Genomic DNA, 24,088 nt, shown 5'->3' on the forward strand with positions numbered 1-24,088 from the left:
TTCGTGCAATTAATTTCCATTCTCAAAATTACTAACAGTTTTAACTGAGAACTGAAAATCTCCACAAGCCTACACTACATTTACAAACCTCTATGATTAACCTGGAGTAGGAGAAAAAGTAAAAGAACAGATAGTAGTCTTACAGACTTTAGTAAAGACAGTAGAGTTGACAAAGTTTTCCTTGTTAGATATTTGCTGCAGAGTTCAGCTTCAAACAGAATTGGGATTTCAGACTGTAATTAAAAACCTTAAGCAGTTATAAGCCTTTTTATCATACACACCAAATTTTGGACAGAGATAAAGTTTCTTAAATTATCTGAAATTACCACAGATAATTCTAACACAAATTGCAACTATTTTCCAAATACTGCACGTATTATTATAGATGAACTCATCATAAGCCCTTAGTGACAAATGAAAAGAAGTTTCAGTTGTGCATATTACATAGATAACAAACCTCTAGCTGACCACAAAGAGTACTGCTGAAATAAAACAAAGATTGATTGCATTGATAGACAGCAGACACCTCCCGCGTTTGGTAGACAGTGAACTGGCACTTTTAAACATTCAGCATCAAAAATCCTGTGATCAAAAGTTCAGTGATTTTTTTTGTTACAATGCCTTCTGGAAAAGCAGTTTTGTTTCCTTTTTAAAATCATGCCTTCTGCCTGATTTTCAGTTACTGTCCTGTGAGGCATTCTGAAGAATGGCATCCCATCCCATCACCCATGCTTACACCACCAACTTTCCTATCTGCTCACAGGTTGAGCTACAAACCAAAGCCATTTGAAGTCTGTACCCAAACACTTTCTAGTTCAGCTATTTTGGCTACTGACTAAAACTATACACGTGCCCAACTCACATCCAGAGAACTTGCTGTGTGACAGAGCAATGCCCTTTCTGAGTCATCCTTTCACTTTTCTTGATCACTGACATTTGAGAACATCTTTCATCTCCAAGACCCTAATGCTAGCACCTCACTGCTTACACTTGCCTCCTGCAGACATGTCCCCACATACAGCTGTATCTACTGAGGCTGAAATTGGTCTGCCATTTTACTGCTCCATTACTCACTAATTTTTCTAATCAACTTCAGTAAACGGCTCTTTACATAATTATTTTAGTGCCATATCAACAGAAAATGTCATCTCTGTATTCACACATTTCCCCAGGCCATTTATGAATTCTCCAGATAACACAAAGCTTTCAAAATGTTTAGTGTATTAGGAGGACGCTTCATCAGACATCTCAAACTCCAAGAGTACTTCTTCATCCAGACCTCTGCACATATTTCCTGACTCTCTGAGAAGTCCACCTGGTTTACAAGATAGAACTCTTCCTTACAAATAGCACACGGGTTTTTCAGATTGTGTTTCAGCTAATAAGTTTTATGCTCAAAAGCTTTGTTTTGCCACTCTTTAGTTTACTGCATCACTTTGAAGTCTTTAAATTGAGGCTGATTTCCTCTGGCATCAAAAATAATTTAAGGAACAGATCAAACTATTGTAAGAGAGTCTTACAGATAAGAAACATCCCTTAAGCTCTTCCACACTAAACACTGACGCAAATAATTAAACTCCATTGATGCAGCCTTATGTTTTTTGACTGCTGCATTTTATGCAGGCACTTTTTAGCAACCTGCCACACAGTCTGGCAGGTTTGGTGTAACAGGGGGCGGGAAGGGGGCTGTGTTCACTGCCTTTTTTTAATGCCTTTATCTGTTTGCTCCTCAAGAACATTTTTCATGTCATATAATCATTTTATTTTTAATGTTTCAAAGACTACGCTTACATCCAAATGAGAAGATAGAAGGATAAGAGGAAAATTCTTCCATTTCCAATGGCTAAACAGCAGAGGAAAGGGAGCTATGCTTTACACATCCATGAAGAAATTGCTATTTTTAGGTTATATTATAAAATTCTTTCCCGCACTCAAAGAAAAGAAAGGAGTTATTTTCTATTGTAAAAAAAAAACAAAAAAAAACTCTCTCACATTGGGCTCCTAAGTCATTCAGTGCTAACAAGGCATTATAAATGGCCTAAGATGACCACAGCAGGAAAACAGGTCAAAGCTGAAGTATTATCTATATTTGACAAACACTGGGGGGAGGGGGGGTAGTGAAGGAAGGGATGCTTAATTTATTCAAATAGAATTTTGAAGTGTTATTAAGCCAAATCCTACAGCTGCTAATGAAAACAGGAGTCAGGAGAAGGGGTACAATGAGACCTAAACTACCACCAGCACCCCTGTGCTTACACAAAGGCTCAAACCTCAGGCTCACAAGAGCAGACAATGCCTATTGCAGGCAGGAGACAAAGCTGTGTCTGCAAGGCTGGAGAAGGCTTGCAGGCAGAGAGCTTCTTTCACACTGCTGACAGGGTCTGGTTGTACGGGACTGATGTCAATTACAGAAATAGAATAAAATAGACATAAAATATAGGTATCTATATATATAAAAATAGAGGTACCTGGAAACTTTCACCCACTGTTCCTTCCTACTTGGAACCTTTGAACTTGTTTCTTGTTCAAAACATAAAATCCGTTCCACACTTAATAGTTAGGGCTTAACCTCCCAGAAGAAGTGGTCTCAACAATCTGGTAACCACAGGATCCACCAGTTTCAAATGGAAAACAAGCTCACATCCTCCATTACAAGCATTCACATAATAAGCAACAGAAACATGCAACAAATATCCAAGTCAAATAAGTGGAATTAATACAGCTGGGTAAGCTTTAGACACCATTAGATAGACCTGTATCACATACTTATCCAGTAGTATTTTCTTCTCACACTTACGTGCAATTTAACAAGAAAAATACCCTACATGGATCAAGAAGCGGTATAATCAAAACAAAAACCAAAAGCCTGAAGCTTTTTGTCTTGTAGAATCAGATATTTTTCAAACCTAGGCCCAAACGCTGTGCTAAATGGCAGGAACATGGAACTCCATGGAAACACTGGCACCTTGCACAGATCTTTCTAGAACAGATGCAGACAACTCTCAATATTACATTTGTTCCACGTTTTCCAACTACTATATTGCCAAAGCTAATGCATCATGAACACACACTACTGGCTTAAGCTGCAGACATCGCAACCACGATGGTTAGAGGCAATGAGGCACACTACTATTCTTGACTAAAACAAGCTTCTATTTCAGAGTCAGAATAGGGACAGCACGCTGTAAATCGTTTTCAGGATACATCAACAGATCCCCTAAATATCCTATAAAATCTGACTGCCTTCTTGCATCAGAAAGAATGACTTTGCAGCTAAGGATCAAGGGTTTTGAACACACTGAAATCAGAATTTCCAAGAGATGAGACTACCTAAAGTTTTCGGTTTCATTACGAGTAATTATATTCTACATGGTCAGCCTTTGCACAAGAATTTCCTGTAAAAGAGAAAGATTTTGTGGCAAAGAAAAGACAGTACCAAGATTTTGAAAACAACAGGGAAAAAATCCAGTTAAAGCAACTTAATTTATGAAGGAACTAAAGTTTTAGGCACTTAATTTTGCAATTACCTCCTTAGACCAGTGAAGAGATAAAAGATACAGCCTCAAAATCAACTGCAGCAAAACTGAAGTATCTGAGAAAGTGGAATGCCCAGAACAGACAAACAGAACCTAGCTCTAAATTGTGGTATCAACAGAACTGTATTTGATGACATTTTCTTTGCCCATAGCAAACTTGTGTAAATGCTCACTAGAAGGCATCATTTTGCAGGAAAGTCTCTTTACAACAAATGAGCACAATAGTAGTACCAGCCTTCCACTATATACTTAATAGAAAGTAAAACATTTGTGAGATGGGGATCAGCCTCTTCTCCTGAGTAACTAGTGACAGGACAAGAGGGAATGGCCTCAAGATGCAGCACAGGAGGTTCAGGTTGGATACTGGAGAAAAATTCTCAGAAAGAGCAGTGAGGCAGTGGCACAGGCTCCTCAGGGAGGTGGTGGCAGAGCCACCATCCCTGGTGGTGTTCAAGAACCATGTAGATGTGGTACTGAGGGACATAGCTTAATGGGGTAATATTGGTAGGTGGACTTCTGGAATAGATCACCTTAGAGGTCTTTTCCAACCTGAGTGATTCTATGATAGAATCTTAATCCCTATTAACCTTCCCCCTCCCCATCACAGCAAAGAACCTCACTCACATAGAACATTTAAATAAATAAAATACACAAAACCTACAGCAACTAAATCCATTACCAGAGGATGAAAAACGAACAGTAAGAATGAAGCAATAACTTTACTGAACTGCATTCCTCTTTCTGTTTACGTGCAGGTTATAATATTTTTAAAATCACATATCTAGTATCAGTAAACAACCTCACACATTAATTTCCTGCCAAGATAATTCAGCAGGAGCAAGATGTTCCTTAAAAAAAAAAAATAATAATAAAAAAAGAAATCACAAAAGCAGGGATCTGATTGAAAATAAAAGTCAATATGCAAAACCCTTATCCGCTCCCACACATAAATAAACATGGAATCATTACAAAAAAATCAATGAGTTTCTGGGAAATGTAATGATGTTGCTTTTCAAAGTAAGAATACATAAGGACTTTGTTTATTCTTTAATCATCTTCTCACAATCTTCTCTTTGGTCTTTAACTCACATTTGACATAAATGAAGTAAAACATATTGATCAAAGTCAACTTGCTCAAGATTTTTCCCATGCTAACTGTACCTAATCTTCCAAGAAATTCAATCCTTCTGACAGAGGCTAACTTATGTTAGCCTAATAACTCAGTCTGGAGAAGAGGAGGCTCAGAGGAGACCTTATTGCACTCTACCACTTCCTGAAGGGGGGTTGTGGTGAGGAGGGGGTAGGCCTCTTCTCCCTGATAAGTAATGACAGGACGAGAGGGAATGGCCACAAGTTGCACCGGGGAAGATTTAGATTAGACCTGAGGAAGCATTTCTTTTCTGAAAGAGTGGTCAGGCACTGGAATGGCCTGCCTAGGGAGGTGGTTGAGGCACCATCCCTAGCGCTGTTCAAGAAGCGTTTAGATGAGGTGCTAAAGGACTTAATTTAGTAGTTGGGTAGAGATAGTGATAGGAGGATGGTTGGACTAGATGATCTTATAGGTCCTTTCCAACCTTATGAACTTATGAACTTATAAGACAAGAAAAAAAATTGTATTAATCCATTCAAATGGCCCTACATCTGTCTTAGTCAATATATCATACTCGTCAGTCTTCAAAAATAGTTAATTTCAGCAAAAGTTATTTCAACATTTGAGAGCACAGACACATAAACAGCAGAGGCAAAATTAAAATCTGAGAAATTCAAATTTATACTTCTGTGCTTTGCTGCTGGTAACGTGGTATCTTAAACAGTTACATGCACTTACTAATCCTTGTGCAAGAATGATCACAGACAAGCTCTACAAAGTGTTAACTGATTCACTGCTTGTTCATTATTCCAGAATTTTTCAGAGCTTTGGCACTGAAAACATAAAAGCTTCCTTCTTGCTTTTTAATCAACATCTCTAAAAAATACTTAAGCCCACTTACTTTGCATTGCCCTCCTAGTCTCTTCCCCCCCCCCCCCCCCCCCTTATTTTTTTTCAATTTCAATTCAAGTTCTTTGAAAAGCTCTATATCCTTATAGTCAAGTTATGGTCACTGATTAAATGATGTACCATTCTTTCAATACTCAAACCTCATCACATAAGCTAAGTAGTAAGGACATCAGAACAAACACTGAGCTTGTGACTTCAAATAATAATGAATTTTTACAGTAGAGTAGTCACACTAGAGGAAAAACAGCTATGTACCTTATAAAGCTTTAATGAAAAGAACACATTGCTCATAACTGGTAACAAACAGCTACAGCCATGTCTTGGTAGCACGAGCAAAACAAACAAGCATTTCAATAAGTGCAGTTTCCCCCAAAAAAAAAAAACCTTCAAGTATGTGAGCTTCCTACTTCCTTCACATTTTGGACAGAAGTCTCAGGGGAAAACCTTATTGCTCTCTACAATTACCTGAATGGAGATTGTAGGGAGGTGGTGGTCAACTTCTTCGCCCAGGTACCAGGGCAAAGGTATAGGATAGGATGAGAGGGAACAGCCTCTAGCTGCATCAGGAGAAGTTCAGGTTGGATATTAGAGAAGATTTATTTTCAGAAAGAGCAATGAGAACAGGCTGCCCAGGGAGGTGGTAGAGTCACCATCCCTGGTGATTTTCAAGAAACATGGATATGTGACACTGAGAGACATGGTTTTTAGTGGTATGGTGGTGATGGGCTGACCAATCTTTCCAGTCTTGATGTTTCTGTGATTCATTCACTTACACTGTTCTTCAGAGAACAGGCAACTATACAGCAGAATTCACTGACTTGCCAGAACTTGCCCATCCACACCCAGATTTTGCTTGTTTTCAGGAGGACCTAAAAGCTTATACAGAAAAAAAAAGAAAAAAGTGTGAATGGAGTCCCTCAGAGTTCCCACCACTGAGCTGCCAATGCTACATACGCTGGCTAAGCCATGGTTTATATGGGTCAGCATTTAAGACTTCCAGTAAAACAGAGTTAACAGGAGAATAAGGAGACTATCACTCACATTTAGCATGAAATCTCCAAATACACAAGTTCTTTAAAAATGCAAGTTCTCCATAACTGCCATGAAGTGGAGCTAGTCCCATGCTGCCCTGCAGCTCTGTCCCCAAAGGGAAACCACTGCAGCACAAGATGCTCAGTGTCTCAGCTTTGTTATGACTATTGCTTCCACTTCTACAATCAAGCAGCCTGCTTTCACTACCCTTGCCAACTCTGTGGAGTCCCTCCAGCCCCTGCTTTGAACTGAGAACAGTTTAAAACACCTCTATACACAGTTGATGACTATTGTCACTCTGCTTATCTAACACAACTGCTACACAACTTTCTGTCAACCATAAAGGCAAGACACGAAAGAAATGAGGGAAGGTATTCACAACTCTGAGTAGCTTACCCATGTACCCAGAGTCACTTCCCACTGACTGCACGTGTCTGTTCACAGACAGGTTTGCTCCTCCTGGCTATCATTGCTGCTATGCCAAACATTTTAAAAAGCGTATGCCTCACACTGGAAGCACAGTTTTAAAAGAGCTGCTGTTTCTCTATACTTAGCAAGCAATCTGTGTAGGAGATGAAAATCATGGTATTTTCAAAGGCAGAAATTTTTTAAGGACATGCCACACAATAGTTGTGACAGGTCCTTAGCTTTTTTCTTATTAATTTTTGCACTCCCCTGCAGCTTTTGTTAAGAGGGACGAAGCAAGGCTAAAACAAATAATTTTATATGATGGCAGCTGTCCATGGCCTCATATACCCACTTCTCTTCACTTGAAGTGGAAAAAAAGCTTACCCTCAAGCATGCAAAGCTCTGACAGTGGGTCCTGATTACAGCTCCCGGCGGGAAGCACAGCTCAGCTCATTAAGCCACCTTCCCTCTTTTCATAGAGCTACAGCAGATCCTAACTGTCTTAGTAGCTTGACATGCTGAAGGATAACATGTGGGGACAAGGAATAGATCTGTCAACGCACTGGGTGGTAGCAGGGCCTCTTCTGCTCTCCTCCAATGTCCTCCATAAAAGCCTCATAGAGAACAACAAAGCTCAGCTCTAGGTGTGCCCGTAACAAACATCTCAGCACTTGCTAACAGCATCACAGATGATGTGCTTCCTCCAGTAAGCACACACCTGATGTTTCTTTGTCCCTCTAACAAAAGGGAGCTCTCTGAGCAAGGAAAGTGGGAACTGTACCATTCTTTCCATGGAAGCCATCCAGAGAAGCTATACAGCTGGTAAGTGGTCTGGAACACAAGTCTTATGAGATGCAGTGATCATTCAGTCTGGAGAAGAGGAGGCTCAGGGGAGACCTTACTGCTCTTTACAGATCTTGAAAGGAGTTCGTAGCGAGGCGTGTGTCGGCCTCCTCTCCCAGGTAACAGCGACAGGATGAGAAGGAATGGCCCCAGGTTGTGCCAGGGGAGGTTCAGGTTCAATTTTAGGAAAAACTACTCAGAAAGACTGGTGAGACAGTGGCACAGGCTGCTCAGGGAGGTGGTGGAGTCACCATCCCTGGAGGTGTTCAGGAACCGTGTGGATGTGGCACTGAGGGACGTGGTCAGTGTGCATGGGGAGAGCAGGCTGGTGATTGGACTGCATGGTCTTAGTGGTCTTTTTCAACATTAATGACTTTATGATTCGCTCTCCATACACCATACAACACTAACAGGTGAAAAAAAACAGGTAACAAGTTAACTGTTGCACGCAATACATGAGCCTTGCCTACTGGATTTCCGGACAGGATTTAGAATTTAGTAAATATTTAACAGTTGCTTCAAAAGAGAAAATAAGCCAGCTGCAACACTGTTTACAACAGGTAATTTGAAAACTGCATGCAACAGCATTACAAGTCAGCAATACTCTCATTTTATTTACCCAAATAAACAAATAAATCACAATATGGTGTCCTAGGTCTACCAAATTATGTCAAAAAGCTAATTTTGTACTGGATTTACTTTGCCAATTTGGAATTGCACCTACAAGAGTGAACCTGAACAGCAGTGGTTCGGTCATAGGCACAAAAGAAGGGAAAAAAAAAAAACACAAAACACAACACACAGTATTGACAGCAGTGGCTGCTCATTCTACACCTTGCTCTGAGCCCAGAGGGGTTTGGCTTCAGCTCATCCAGTCTCTGCTTCTTGGAGCATAAGGGAAACACTCACCCTGCAAACCCAGAACCCCTCCCAAGATAAATGACACACCTCAATTCCTGCCCTCTTGGTCAGAACTCACCTGGGCCTACAGTGAGTTGCACGCAGCTGTCCATGTGCCATGAAGCAGGATGCAACCACTCCTTTTACACAGTGGTGGGAGGAGGAAGCTTGCATGTTTATACTATCATCCATACGTGTAATGAAGAGATTACCTGCCCACAGTCCTTGCCTTGCTGGAATGGTACGCCCAACAGAAGCAGAGGAAAGAGCACCTCTGGCAGAGGGCAGCTGGGAGCAATGAAACTCAGGCCAACAAGGAGAGCAAAGTTCAGGGCACACCTACACAAGAGGAGGCTGCTGTGACCATGCCAACAAACCTCAGCTCTGCCCAACACAATGAAGCTGGAAGCACTGCTGGCAAGGAACCACCTGCTCTGCCAGCAATGCTTCACATGTAGAGATGAACCAAAATAGAACCAAGGCTTGAGAAGCCTGACTGACTGAAGCTTGAGGAAAGGGGTAGGGATGGCTGTTGCAGTAGGCATTACCGGGGCATCGCGACGTGATGCGATAGGACCTCCCCTGCTCTGTGAGTGATGTCTGATGGGTTGAGTTGGCCTAAATAGCAGAAGACAATGAACATTTTGGAAGGGAAAGAGAGGAGTCAGCATGGCAGCAAGAGCTGCATCCTGCCCGGGCTAAGAGGGAAGCTCGGAGGCAGGCTGAGCTGCCTGCACAGTGTGAGGGACTGTGCAGACAGCCTGGCAGCAGTAGGAGGGGTTGGCACAGTGGGGACAGCAGGTAACCTGAAAAAAAGGGTACAGGTTATATAAACATATAGCCACCATTTTATTGATGCTCTCAAAACTTAGGGACTTAAAAGTCAACTAACACTGAGAAGATTCTTATATCTGATGAAGCCTTCACAGACTGCAGCGCAAATTACTTTGTTACCTGTGGTTGGCCAAACCTGGCACCAGGAGCCAGGTCCTGCACCACCTTGTCTAAGCTGTGCTAAAAGAGGCTTTTGCTCCACAAACCTGACACTATCAGCTCTTATGAACTTCTTAAGTTGCACCAAATTTCCAAAGACACAAGGCTGCAAACTAAATACTCTAATGTATTCCATTCTACCTCTACTTACACTTAGATAGAGATTGGGGTTTTTCTGGCAAGGCATAAAACAATAGACTGGACTACAGAGCTAGAAACAAAGGATAGGGGCTGAATGTGTTCAGCTGTTGCTGAAAGTAAAGCTAGCTTTTGACCGCTGAACAAGTCTTCCTTATTCTTTAATATTTTTGTTTCATGGGACCACTTCAGCTGTCTGACTTTATGAAGGACTGCACAATATAATCTGCCTGAAATACTGTTGCTTAGAACCAGCTCCAGAAGCTCTCAACCAGTAGATCTAGTGGTCAGAATTCAAATATGACTTCCCCTAAGTGCTAAGCCTCCAAAAGTAGTTTTGATAGGAGCTTTTCAAGATGCATGCCTCACTAGAAGCTATCTGAATTAATTTCAGTGCAAGATAACCATAAGAATACCATCTTGAGGACCTCTCCCCTCTACTCTCAGTCTGTAGCCTAAGGAAGTGCATCATACTGCAACACTGGTTAACTGATAGCTGCTCTGAAGACTAGGAAAATGCTCCTCATCTTGCATGTTATTACCTTTTATTTTCAAAGACTTCTTTGATATGGTGATTCTGTTTTTGAACTGTGATGCCTGAAGCAGGAGTTAGATAGTAAGGAATGTGATTTCTTCTCCTTTCTGCTGCTTTCCCCTTCTCAGTCTCCTTGTGCAGCTGTCACAAAGAAAAACTATGATCTTACTTCATCCCCTTGGGCTCCCATGAAAGGCAGCTGGGCCAGTGAGAGGTTAGCTCCACTGGAGCCCATCTGAGGATGCAGCCTCCTCTCTGGCCTCACACTTTTCACTCCCAAGGCTGGATAGAGCGAGGTCTGCTCCACTGGAGCACAGGAATGAGTACAGCACTGAGTAGTATTACTGACCTGGAAAAAGGGGCAAAACAGAGCATGGGGACACATCCAAGTCTTCCTCTGCCATCAGTTTTGCCTTCCCTCGTGGCCTGAGGACAGCACAGCAAGGAGAAGCTTGTTCTGACTAAGTCCACCCATTCCTGATGATGCCATAGGCAGGAATGTGTGGATCAGAACGGGCAAGGAAGACGACACCATTAAGGAGAGGGGAAAAAAAAAAAAAAGAAGCTCAAGAGTTAATCCAGTAGGTTGTCAGCTCACCAATAACATGAGCTCATCATTAGCAGCAGTTAACTTGGCAGCACAGAATTTGTACACTGCAAGGGTTTTACACAGAGAGAAAACTCAGTGGAATTTTACTCTGCTGCTCTAAACACTTTCTGAGTTGCTACATGGCCGGTAAGCCTGTCACCATGCTTTAGGAAGCACTCATCTCAAGCAACATTGGCTCTGCATGAAGACTTCCTTTACAATCTTCAGCATTACAAAAATTGGATCTGAAAGTGGATGTGCTCGTACTGCATAACATGACTTTCAGTTCCATTCACGCATCATTTAAGTAACTTCACTGCAGATTACATATATTAGGATTCAGGGCCTCAATTCTTTTTGAGATACTGTTCAAAAGTATGAATTTAAAGGAAGCATGAATACAGTCAGTGATTACAGTGTAAGAAAGGAGAGTAACTCAGAGTGGGATGAGATAAATCAAAACACAGGGAAAACACACCACATAGGGGAAATGCAAACCTACCCTTTGATTACAAAACATATTATGAAAAACAAACTCTGTTATTTGTAAATGACTGCACAGTTTACACCAGATATTTCTGTTTCTCTTCCTTTCATTTCCTTAACTCGGTAACGTCACAAAATCCATTTCCTCTGCAAAATTCCCTCTTTTCTAAAGCATCTCTCCCCTACACATTTTCACTCAGTACCATGACCTTGAGAACCTGCAAGCCACCATCCTCCTCCAGAGCCTGATCCACAGCACATCTAAGCCAAAGGAAGGTCATCTTTTTATTACACTGCACCATTAAATCACTTCCCATGACTGCAGAAAATACCCTTTTACTTAGAACCACGGCACTTAGTGTTACTAAACCCAAGAAGCATAATGGAAATACTTACATCTATTAATAGGCCATTAAGGGTAAGGGAAAAGATGCCCTGTGGCTGAAGCGCAGTACTAAAAATCAAGACAATATGAATAAAAGTAAGGCCCTACTCCCATTTCCCTGTAGGACAGGGAAAGGAGAACCAGTCTATCTACTATTTATTTTGGAAACAATAACTGGCCTGCCTTTTTATCAGCATTTCAAAAGCTGAAACAGCAGGAGGATCCCATTCCACCAGGGAAGCCCTGACTGAGCCAAGTCATCACTGGCACCACACTCTTGAGGGAAGTTAACAACTCTCCCTTCAAATATGCAAAAGACCTCAGTGATAACATGTGGATAAACATTGTAATATCATCTTATTCTCCTTCCTGGGACAAAAGGAAATGCCTTTTGTGTGTGATTACCACATGGTCTACTTAGCAACATGAAAAAAAAGTATTTCTATTTCCTATGATTGGATTAAAAAACAAAAACAAAACGAAGACTTAGTTTACTTAAAATAATTAAATATTGGAAGTTTATTTTAACTAAATAATCCAGGCTAGTTTGCTTATATAAGAGCACTCCTGGTTTACAAGGCAGAGAAGCATCACTTCTGCACTCCTTCTGTAGCTAACAAACCCAGACACGCTGCACAACCAGCAGCAACATTTGCATCTCTCTTTTAGGATCAAAGTCACATTAAGAACTGCAATACTCTACCACATCTCCAACCAAAATTAATTGCAGACTAGAAATATTTCAGTGAGTGTTCTGCTGAAATAAAGAATAACTCTGTGTGCTTCTGCTTGGCATGAGGCAAGTAATTCGATAATTCATATGGACTGAACCAAGCAAGGCATTCTTCCAGATCCTACTGAATTGAAACTAAACCACAAGCCCTCCAGCATCTGGCATCACAACAGACAAAATAATCAAATACACTAAATATGCTAACGTTACTATCATTTTCTTAAAGATTTTTAGGATGTTTTTTCACAGTGGCATCCACAGACTGATACATGTGGTTACCACGTATTTTTAATCAGCACAACCCTTCCCATCCTATCAAGATCTCAGACAGGGATGATAAATTCTAGGGCCTTATTTTATTCATTTAAGCCAATAAAAGGAAAAAAAATTATAAAAGAAACTACTCACAACAAACAAAGGCAAACAGATCTATGAAGCTCTGTAAATTCCCTCCTAAAACAGTTGTTAAGCACTGGATCATGGTACTAAGGCTGTGGGGCACAACATCAGTCCTCTGCTCATGCATGCAGATGCACTGATGTGCAAATGGAAGAAACAAGCAGAGAGCTGTGACCTGGAGGATCAGCTCACGAAGTGCCCCAGACTTAAGAAGCCCGTTAACAAAACCAAGTTAATATGCATCCAGTGTGCTATACTCTTGGAAGGTAAACACAAGCATGCAGGGATGACTTACAACACAGTTGTAATTATTAGTGAATGGGCTGGCTTCAAAACCTTGAACAGCTAAGCCTATTTCTGTACTAAACATACAAAGAAAGGCATGTTTACAGGTTACTAGAATACTGGAGGAAAAGGATCTGAATGCCTATGACTGCTCCAAGCATCTATTTACCCCTGTAATAGGGAAAAGAAAGTTCAGCAAAGGTGAATGATGTGAAGCAGAAGAAGCAGACTCTGTTGAATCACAAGAAATTCACATTAACACTATAGTTCTCAAAATACCTCAAATGTTAGAAGCACACGTGTTGCTCTGATATACAGAAAGCTGCATTTTCCATATTGCATATTTATTAACAGTGAAACATCAGTTCGCATATTAACAGTAAAACATCAGTCTGAAGTGTCTCACTCATGGGGAAAGGCTGAGAGAGCTGAGACTGTTCATCATGGAGAAGGCTGAGAGGGGATCTTATAAATGCTTATAAATATCGAATGGTTGGAAGTCAAGAGGGTGGGGCCAGGCTCTTTTCGGTGTTGTGCAGTGACAGAACAAGGGGCAACGGGCACAAGCTGCAACACAGGAATCTCCATTGGAACATGCGGAAGAAATTCTTCACAGTGAGGGTGACGGAGCCCTGAAGCAGGCTACCCAGAGAGGTGGTGGAATCTCCTCCCCTGAAGACATTCAAGACCTGCCTGGATGCTTTGCTGCATGACCAGTGTAGGGAAACCTACTTCTGCAAGGGGATGGACTCAATGAACTCCACAGGTCCCTTCCAGCCCCCATGGCTCTGTGAGATGCTGCTGGAAGCAGAGTCACCTGCAGGCAAGGAGCTGCCCTGAGGCAGCAACACTGCAGGCCCAAAGGGCGAAGAGTGGCCTGCACCCAGTGTGCCCAATGATAATCCAAAGGTCACAGGAACACTGTATTGATCACAACAATGCAGACGTTTCATTGCAGCACCTCAACTTCATGGGGACAGTTTGCTTCCCGCTGGTCAGGGAAGAGGCAACACACACACTGGGGCAGCAGCACAAACCTCCAGATACTTGGGTGCAAATTAGGAAACCAGTGCCCCCAGGGTTTGTGTTTCTAAGCAGTTTGATCTGGCATTCAGTAAGCAAAGATATGCAAACAGTACAGTAAATAAAACCACACATTTGACAAGATTTCACATCACAGAGGAGATAATATTAATATAATTTATTATTTAAATAGTTAAGGAGAAAAGTGATTAATGTGGATCATAAAAGAGTTAGAGGAAGAAAATGAAGAGGAAAACTAAGATGCAACCATCAGACATTTCAATATATTATTACGTTACATCTACAGAAAGCCTGAGATGTGTATGCATTATGCAAGTACACGCACAGAACACAGCATGTGATTCAAAAGCAACTCTATCTGGAACACTTTGACCACTGTTTACTTGGGACAGTAAATACTTTGCTCAGATCCTTGCAGCACTCAGATGGGCAGAGAGCCAGCTGTTACGGTTTTAGGAGCTCAGTACAAACAAGACAAAAAAAAGTGTATCTACTGTTTGTATGGCAGGCACGAAGTGACAGGTGTGTTACACTATTTTAAACAAGAAAACAGCCATCTTGCATTTCTTTCCTTTTTTTTTTTTCAGCTTGCTCTTAAGATAGTTTTCACACAGTGGGAATCTATTTACCTCCCTTCTTCACACCCCCACACATCAGCACTATTCACCATTGTGGAGATAAAACACAGAGGAAGGTGTTTAAAAAACCACACCTAAAGTCAGCAAGGGTAATGTCACACAGTGGAAGATATCTCTGTTCAAACAAGATTTCCTGCTGCTGTTTCAATCAGTTTGATAGGCAAAGCACTGCGTGGCTGAACGAGCACTAACTCAGCTGTTTGAACACAAGTACAAGGGGATACTAGCACATTCTATATCCTTACATGCACTGCTTTCAATCACAGAAAAGCACATAGGTAATACATCAAGTTGTAAAATACCAAACACCAGTCAAGTACGGCAAAATAACTCAGAAATTAATATAAGCATCATAAAGAAATACACTGCAGCACTGAAAGAACTTTGCTTTCCATTACTGCAGTAACCTCACCTGGCTACAGTTATATTAAAAATGCTACCCAAATTCTTCTCTCAGCCATAGTGAGAGATTCACAGGAAGGTTAAGGCTGGACAGGCAACATATTTATCTTTAAGAGATTTGCAGACCCAAGTCGTTGCACCCCAACTTAGAGAGCTGGGTTAAGCAGGATGCAGATGATGCACAAACCTCAGAAGACTAACAAGAAGTTATCTGGCTGAGAGCAACTGTGAGAGCCAGCTAGAAGAGAAGGATGGGAAGCAGGAAGATGACTTGAGCTACTTGTTATTCAACACAGCCAGCGTTAACACAGTTTGCATTAATTTCCTGATATTTCTCTCATAGAATCATCAAGGTTGGAAAAGACCACTAAGATCATGCAGTCCATCACACCATGCCCACTAACCATGTCCCTCAGTGCCACATCCACACAGTTCTTGAACATCTCCAGGGACCATGACTCCACCACCTCCCTGAGCAGCCTGTGCCACTGCCTCACCACTCTCTGAGCTGTTTATCTCACCTACACCATATAGGTAGAGGTAGGACTTAAACTGCTAACAGCTGCTTCCCAAATCTGCTGGGCAGCTTCAGCCAGGCATCAGTGTGGGGCTGAAAGCTGCAAAGTCTGTCAGGGGCTGGTGAAAAACCCCATTCATAAGGGCTGGCTAAGGAAACTGGAGCTGCAGGGGAAAATACACAAGACTAAATATTTTTTATTACCTCAACACCTTAAGAACCATCCAGAATTAAAAGACTTGCTCTTACTTTTCTAAAGACCTAAAATACATTAGTAAATGAACGACAGATAAGAGGAAGATATTAAAAGGATTTCCCTTGCTGTTTTTGTTCCACACACACTAGAAGACCCATAACTAATAAAGCTATAATTGTACTTTATTTATTCATGAGAGGAAAACATGTCTTATTCCACCATGCTTCATGCAGGATCAATGTGTAGGATATACAGTTTCATTTACATGAAATAACTATATGTTCCTTCAACTAGCCTACCCAGAAATGATTAGTTCATATTAAAAACAAAAAACATCCCTGTTTTCATTCTGTGCTGTGGCCACCAAAGCTATGTGATGCTACTCAGCAGCACCTTGCAAACACTATGAAGTTTCCAGGTCCTACCACACGCATTTCAAGCAACACACCATCCTTTTACTTCCACACACTTTCAGTGCAAAGGCAAGATGTTTTTCCTATGTTCTTCTCCATTGCAATTTAACAAAACTTAGTGTGTAAAGGCAATGACCTCTGTTTTTTGATCAACAGATACTGTTCAGTGTTATGATATTTTAAAACAGTAAAACACTAACCTTGAGAGTACATGGAGTACTCAACTGCTCTGAACTAAAACCAGCACTTGCAAAAGGTAATGTCACACAGTGAGCAGCATATCAATGAAACCTAGAGGTAAATATCCTTACGAAAAAATGGCTTAAAGAAATCAGCTGGAAAAGCACTGCTCTTAAGAAGGAAAAAACACACAGTACTTTGAAAGAAATACATCTATGTATTCCTTTCACACACTGGCTTACAATTTGCAGTCTGAGTTGACAGGACATATAGCTTTCTCTTAAATCCTCTTAGGGCTGACCAAAGTCTTTTATAAGAAGAAAAGAACACATTTGGCTTTGCAAACCAAAGCTCTCAGTACTTCGGTCTCTTAGAAGACATATTAAGCAAATTTCACCAGGTAGCAAAAGGGAAGATTAGTAATTCAGTATTGAGCAGCTTGTCCTTCAAATGCTATTTAGTCATTACTGCATTACTGTTACTACAGATGGTAGCAGCAATAACACCCACAGCTTGGTGTCACCTAGCGCTTTGCCTTCCCTTACCAAAACACTCCTGCAATGCCTTCTCAGACTGTAGCATCTCTGCTGTTTGCTGCATGGCTCATATTTTCAGCCAAGGGAAGAGCCCCACAACTATCAATTGCTTGTGTCCCAGAACTTTGCTCCTTTTGAAGCGTTATAAACTATCAAACAAGTCTCCTCCCTAGCAGCCAGAAGATGCAAACAATTCCCTTAATGCAGTGTGTTCATTTCAGCTGGATTTTGGCAGATCTAGTCCATGCTGCTGTCTGTGAAACACCCCAAGCACACACTGGCAACTCTTCCCCAGCACATCATACGCTATCTTCTATCAGCTGGTACAAATAAAATAACAGGCAGGGCTGAAGGCACTTCATAGCAAAGTGCTTAGACACTGGACCATGTGACAACACCTGCCTAGTGCCTGTCCCACAGCACACACCCCATTTGATACCATCGTCAGTTACATCATATTTTCTATGGGTTCTCACTTTCATACAGGGAGCAAAAAATGGTCTGTATAATCACAGAATCACAGAACTGTAGGGGTTGGAAGGGACCTCAAGAGATCATTGAGTCCAACCCCCCTGCCAAAGCAGGTTCCCTACACCAGGTCACACAGGTAGGCGCCCAGGCGGGTCTTGAATCATCTCCAGAGAAGGAGACTCCATAACCCCCCTGTGCAGCCTGTGCCAGTGCTCCGTCACCCTCACCATAAAGAAGTTCTTGCACATATTCATGAGGAACCTCCTGTGCTGCAGTTTCTGTCCATTCCCCCTTGTTCTGTCTCCACACACTGCTGAAAAGAGTCTGGCCTCGCCACTTTGTCCTCCACACCTCAGATATTTATAAACCTGTATCAGGTTCCCTCTCAGTCTTCTTTTCTCAAGGCTAAAGAGACCCAGTTCACTTAGCTTTTCTTCATAGGGAAGATCCTCCACGCCCTTCACCATCTTTGTGGCCCTGCGCTGGACTCTTTCCTGGAGATCCCTGTCTTTTTTGTACTGGGGAGCCCAGAACTGGACACAGTACTCCAGATGAGGCCTCACCAGGGCAGAGTAGAGGGGGAGGATCACCTCCCTTGACCTGCTGGCAACTCTTTTTTAATGCGCCCCAGAATGCCGTTGGCCCTCTTGGCCACCAGAGCACACTGCTGGCTCATGGTCAACCTGTCATCCACCAGGACACCCAGGTCCTTCTCTGCAGGGTATAATGAATCTCTGAAGTTATAAGGCACAAATAGGAAAGCACAAGAAAAAAAACACTCCGTTAACAGGGAAGACTTCCACTTTAGAGCGGGGGAGAAACTGGAAATACAAATTCTCAGCGTTAGCTGTTCTCCCAAGTGACAGATGACCTGAGGGCTAGAGGTAGACGGCCACCTCACACGTGGCAGTGATGGGCAGAAGAAGCAGGGGCACTGCTGTCTCCAGCCCTGGCTCTGACACAGGGTGACCTCGGAGCAGTTCAAGTCTCGGATCCAGCTTCCCACCCAGCACATTCAGGCTAACAGTACTTATCTCCCAAAGCAACTGCGCAGCTTTTAGAAGTCACCCTAGCACAGGACAGAAAGGAAATTAGCTCCCTTTACGCCCATGTTACGGATTGCTCCCCACAAAGAACAGGCCCCGTACCAGCAGAATAGGGTACAAGCCCATCCCTTCATCACACGCCGAGCCAAGGCGGTCACCGTCATTACTCCATCCGATGCGCTCCCATACGCTTAAACGTGACGGTGCCCCGCGCCCCGAGCCTTGCCCCGCATCCTGTGGTCCCAGCGGTCTCCCCAGATCCCACAGCTCGCAGCCCAGGCACCGTGCCGGCCCGCAGCGGCGGGAAGCACCTCTCAGAGCCGCGCCTGCCCGCGGTAGGCACCCCGCTCTGTACCAGCCCAACCAGTTCGCCGCCCGCCTCGGCCAACCACCGCAGGCAGGCCCAGGCACCGCACAGAATTAGCTTTACGCATCGCTCCCTATTTTAGCCGTCTCCCTCCCCGGCGGCACCGCCAGCGGTCGGGGAAACCGCAGCCGCGCACGCAGCCGTCCCGCCGCACAAAAGCTGCCCCGTGGCCAACGCGAGCCGCACCACGCAGCCCGCACCTGCGCCGCCGTGCCGGGCACCCGGCGGAGCCGCGCCGCGCTTACCTGCCGCCCGCGGGGAGCCCCGCACCGCCCCCGGCTCCGCCATCTTCCTCCCACCGGCGGCCCCGCCGACTCGGCTCGGTGCTTCACCCCGCGCCGCACAGGCGCACTGCCCGTCCCGCGGCACCTGACTCGACTGGGCGCGGAGGCGGCTGCTTGGTGCCGCTCGGCGGCGGTTCCCGCCCCGCCAGGTGCTGCTGCCGCCGCTCCGCCCCCGCCGAGCTGGGGGTCCGCGTCTTTGTTCGGGTCTGCGGGTGGGGTATTGTGTTTTCATACAATCGCAGGACGGCTGGGTTGGAAGAGACCGCTAAGCTCGCCCGCAGCCCCAACCCCTGCGGTGGGCAGGACTGCCCCCACCAGCTCAGGCTGCCCAGGGCCCCATCCAGCCTGGCCTTGAGTGCCTCCAGGGATGGGGCGCCACAGCTTCTCTGGGCAGATGTGGCAGAGTTTCACTGCCCCCTGAGTAAAGAATTTCCTCCTAACATCGAACCTAGCTCCTCTTTTTTAGTTTAAAGCCATTCGCCCTTGTCCTGTCGCTTTCAGACCGTGTAAAAAACTGCTCCCCTTTAGACCTGTAAGCTCCCTTCAAGTACTGGAAGGAATTTTCTCCTAAGTTTATGTGCTAATGGTCAAAAAGGCCTAGAAATTCTAACTCACTGCTTACAGATTTATTGTGTTCATGCCATCTCAGCTTTTGGAAATACTGGAACATTGGTGGTCAAACAGCTGCTCTCTGCCTGAAAGCACTTTCCGAGCCCACATTACAGACAAAAACTGTTCAGCAGCTATGTCCCCATTATATTCCCATCCAGCTGAAAATTCAGACCATAGTCAATAACAGGCCCTTGAGGAAATGAACATTTTTCTTTCTTTTTCTTCTACGCATTCAAGTTTTGTTCCCGTGTTTGGGTGTGCACACCGCACCAGGGAGCTTAACCAGTGCAAATTTCAGTGCAAAGTGCATGTGCTTGGTGTTGAGTGAAAGGAAATGAGATGCATTTGCAGGACTGGGAATTAGGAAGATGTGGGGGATACAAGGGACAGGGATGGAGAAATGTAGCCATGAAGCTATAGGTGTGGATGTAAGGGCAACTGCTGGGATATTTGGGCAGGAGCAGGGGCTGGTGTAGTGTTTTGGGCAGGGCCACAGGAGGATGTGCCCTGGGGAGTATGAGCTGGCTCATGCTTGGTTGCCAACCAGTTGTGAAGCCCTTCAGCATGTCCCATGGAGACATACATAGTCTCCTCTGCCATAATGTCTCTGATGGCTGCTCAGAACCTGGACAACATTCAGCCTGAGAGCTGTGTGATGAAAAAGAAGAGATTTCTAGAGAAAAGAAAGCTATAGTGAAAAGAATAAAGGAGCAAAAGTAAAAAGCTCTTCTTAAGCACTGTAAGTTATGTGATGCGATTCAGTCTTCAAATCACCTTCACTATTTTTTTCCCAAGACTCCTTCCTCATTCAGTGCAAAGGATGGTTTTTAATTAATATATAGTTCTTCAGTGTTTGTGTTCATTTTCATCATGTAAAGCGGAACCTTTCATGTCATCTTTATTGTACATTCTTCAAACCCTGCCTCGAAGGCAGGTTCATTAATTTCCTTGATGACTTTCCTACGGTACTCTCATGTCATCATTTTAGCTCCTTCAAGCATTAATGAATTATCTTTAACACATCTTTCTCTTTCTAAGTCAAAGTAGTGCTATTATCATATTTAACACAAGGGGAAGAAATAACAGAAGGCAATGGATCTGGAGTGCCCGCAGTTGCTTGTTAACTCCTTTATGTGCTGGGGCTGGCAGGTTGTTGAGCCATCAGCTCCCCACCACGAGTCATACTGTGCTGCAGGAGCTGTCCACAGCACAGACTAGGGGATGCCATGTCGGGTACTACAGCTGGAAAATAGCTCCTTGCTCCTTCCTTAACTGAAACTCTGGTAATGCTTGTTCTGGATGGTTTTACTTTAAAGCATTTTTTATTTCTTTTATGGTATGTCATGTTCTTTCTGTTAAAATCAATAATATACTGGGTTGCTTTTGTGGAAAACATTTGTAAGGTCTCCTTCTATGCATCGTAGCCTTTTTCTTTCTATCTTCAACTTTGTAGTCTAGTTTTTGGATGCCTCTCCTCCTCCCTGTTCATGGTTGCAAACATGATATCCTCTTTCTGACAACTGTTGTGTATGCTTACAGGAAAAAAAGTGCTACTGGGAGCAAAACCAGGCTCTAAAGAAATCCCAAATCCATGCAGTCACCAAACAACAAAGGAGGTCCATTTTGAGCTACCTATTTCAGCACGAGTGGAGGACTGATCAGAGTAGGTTGGAATGACCTGATTTGAATGTAGTAGGTGCAGTCATCTGCCTCTTACATACAATCTGTCTGGGGTGGAACTTTCTCCACTCTTTGGATTCAGTCTTCTTTTGCTTTCTATCCTGAATCTTCTGACTTTAATATCTGATGGTGACCTCTATTTTTTTTCTTTTAGAAATTTTTAGAAATGACTACATGTTTTTGGCAGGTGCTGTGTTTAAACAGGTTTGTCTGGATATTCATACGTGAGCTACGAAGGCACAGATGGGTCTAGGGTTGGGAAAAACACAAGAGTAGATCTGTAGAAAGGTAAAGGAAAGACCTTAAAGATGTAGGCAGGAGGCAGCTGGCAGGACTGTTAATTTTACCTCCTTAGCAAACATTAAAGTAAAATCTATCAAAAGAGGTGCTGCTTTTCTTTTTTTTTTTTCTGTTTTTTTTTTTCTTGTATCTTATGGTTGTATCTATGCAACAAAATCCATCTCTTCCTAGGATTGCTCCTAAGGGGACACAGAATGATGAGCCTTGAGCAAAACAGCCAAATCTCCCACACTACCCATCTTCTGAGTTTCTGCTCTATTCTGCCATTTTCAATCAACCAACCCAGCATCACTCAAAAGCTGCATGTCAGAGATGTAAAATCCAGGTCTCCAAAGCAGTGTTTGCCTGCTCTAGCTTCAAAATTCTCCTTTTCTTTCTAAAGCTCCCAGAGGTCTAATGCCTCATTGGTAATGCCTCATCTCTTACAACTTCTGAATTAAATTGAGTGCTTGCACCAAAGTCTTATTGCAGGTAGTACAAATTCACCTAAAGACAGTTACTCCTCTTTGTTGGATAACTTGGTGTCCTCTGAGAAAGTCAAAACACATCTGGGAAGCTAAAAAAGAGAGTTGTAACACTTGTATAAGAAACCAAAGACAGGTGACAGGTATAGTTAATTATAGTTATTCCTGACTGTTGAATGATTAATCAACTTACATGAAGTATGATCATAGAGAATATCTTTTTTTTTTTTTTCCCCAGTCTTTTGAACCTTTCTATGAATTGTCCTGGTTGTGTCAATCTCGGAGCTACTTATCAACAGGAAAATGGTGTTCTCTTTCAAAAAACACACTTCTGAAGGGTGGTATTTCTTAAAGGACTTCTGCTTTCAGTTCTGAATGTTTTTAAAAATACAGCTGTATTTTTAAAGAACCACTGTGACCTGGTGAAATGGCTTCTACTTCCATTTGTCTCGCTGTTCCTGAGAAGCCAAGGGCAGAATACCTGCAGGAATTACACTACCTTTCAAGTTCCCCCAGTTCAGGAGCAGGACCAGCACGTGGCTCAATCTGGTGAAGCTTGAGCTATAGCTGTCTGCTTTATTTTTAAATACTCACATAGCTAGGAAGTGTCATTCAATGAATAACGTCACCCTAATGTTAAAATAATTTGTAGGATGAATCATAATAGATTGCTTTGTCTTTGGCATTTGGCTCTCTGAAAGTGTATTAGTTCTCCACGTGAAAATACAGACTTGAAGAAACCCCACATTATGCTAAATCACAGATCTCCTACCTTAATAGCCCATGCTGTATGTGATGTTGCACAGTCCCCGTGTGCCTTGTCACAGGAGCATGCTCTCACTGGCATCACATGTTTATGGCACCTTTTGAAGTTCAGATGGAGCTGTTTGACCTGGAAGAGCTTGACGCTAGTGGTGCACAAAAATAAGTGAAAGCACAGAGAGATAACTTCTCCCATCACCCTGTCCCGTGTTGTTTACTGATGGCACAGGCATTTTAAGTCATGTATGAACACAGACCTGCCTACGCACGCTGCTTTACTGAGCGCAGTGGAATGCAGCACAAACCTTTCACACCTGATTTAAATGGAATATATATATTTTTCCATCAGTGTTTCATTGAAAGGATGATACATGTAATTCCTCCTTTTCACCCTAAAAAAAGCCCATCCTTGTTTACTGCCCAGTACCTGTTCTCCTCCAGATTCAAAACAACATGAGCCATGAATTGCAAGAGCTCTGTTATTAACTGCTTTGCAAAATAGTGGCCAGGTATCATTGGGGAGCAAACAAGCTAGATTTAGATGCATTTTGGTTTACTTTTGATTCTGAGATTAAATTAAAGGTTCCTTACTGCAGTATTAGGCACAGAAAAGGCAAACACTGCTTTCTTTTCATGCTCTAACAGGATGTGACACAGTCATCACATTTGCTTGGAGAGGCAGGGGAAGATAAGCCATGCTGGGGAAGGAAGGAATGTCTGCCCTGCAGCCATAGAAACGCATTTTATATTTTATGTTTCTCTTCACCACCTGCTGAAGTGATTGATATTTGCCTGCAGTTATTTGTAGTATTTTTGTCTAACTGCACCAGCGTGCTTTGCCAGGAAAAGGAGCACTCTTTCCCCCAGCAGTGCATCTATTCATACAGGGGGTGGCTGTGTGTGGACAGGAACTGA

General features: G+C 43.0%; 3 protein-coding genes across 4 annotated transcripts in view; 1 reads left to right on the plus strand and 2 right to left on the minus strand.

Moving 5' to 3' along the window:
• Window positions 1–19,483, minus strand: part of MAP7D2 (MAP7 domain containing 2) — a 74,138-nt gene extending 54,655 nt beyond the window's left edge. Inside the window, exon 1 of one of the 2 annotated variants that reach the window (XM_065741433.1) lies at window positions 19,317–19,483. In XM_065741433.1, the coding sequence (XP_065597505.1) occupies window positions 19,317–19,359 (43 nt within the window). In that variant the 5' untranslated portion in view covers window positions 19,360–19,483. Of the gene's footprint in view, window positions 1–8,797; window positions 8,854–19,316 lie in introns of those variants that run through there. The other variant, XM_065741434.1, reaches the window with a different exon arrangement.
• The window catches only part of LOC136051374 (uncharacterized), a 397,884-nt gene that overhangs the window by 121,273 nt on the left and 252,523 nt on the right, over window positions 1–24,088 (plus strand). The gene's annotated exons all lie outside the window — the stretch shown is intronic.
• Window positions 1–24,088, minus strand: part of RPS6KA3 (ribosomal protein S6 kinase A3) — a 162,601-nt gene that overhangs the window by 44,005 nt on the left and 94,508 nt on the right. The gene's annotated exons all lie outside the window — the stretch shown is intronic.

This window comes from Cyrtonyx montezumae, unplaced genomic scaffold, assembly GCF_038088225.1.
Source record: "Cyrtonyx montezumae isolate F1298 unplaced genomic scaffold, pur_monq_1.0 scaffold_3, whole genome shotgun sequence".
NCBI classification, from domain to species: Eukaryota; Metazoa; Chordata; class Aves; order Galliformes; family Odontophoridae; genus Cyrtonyx; species Cyrtonyx montezumae.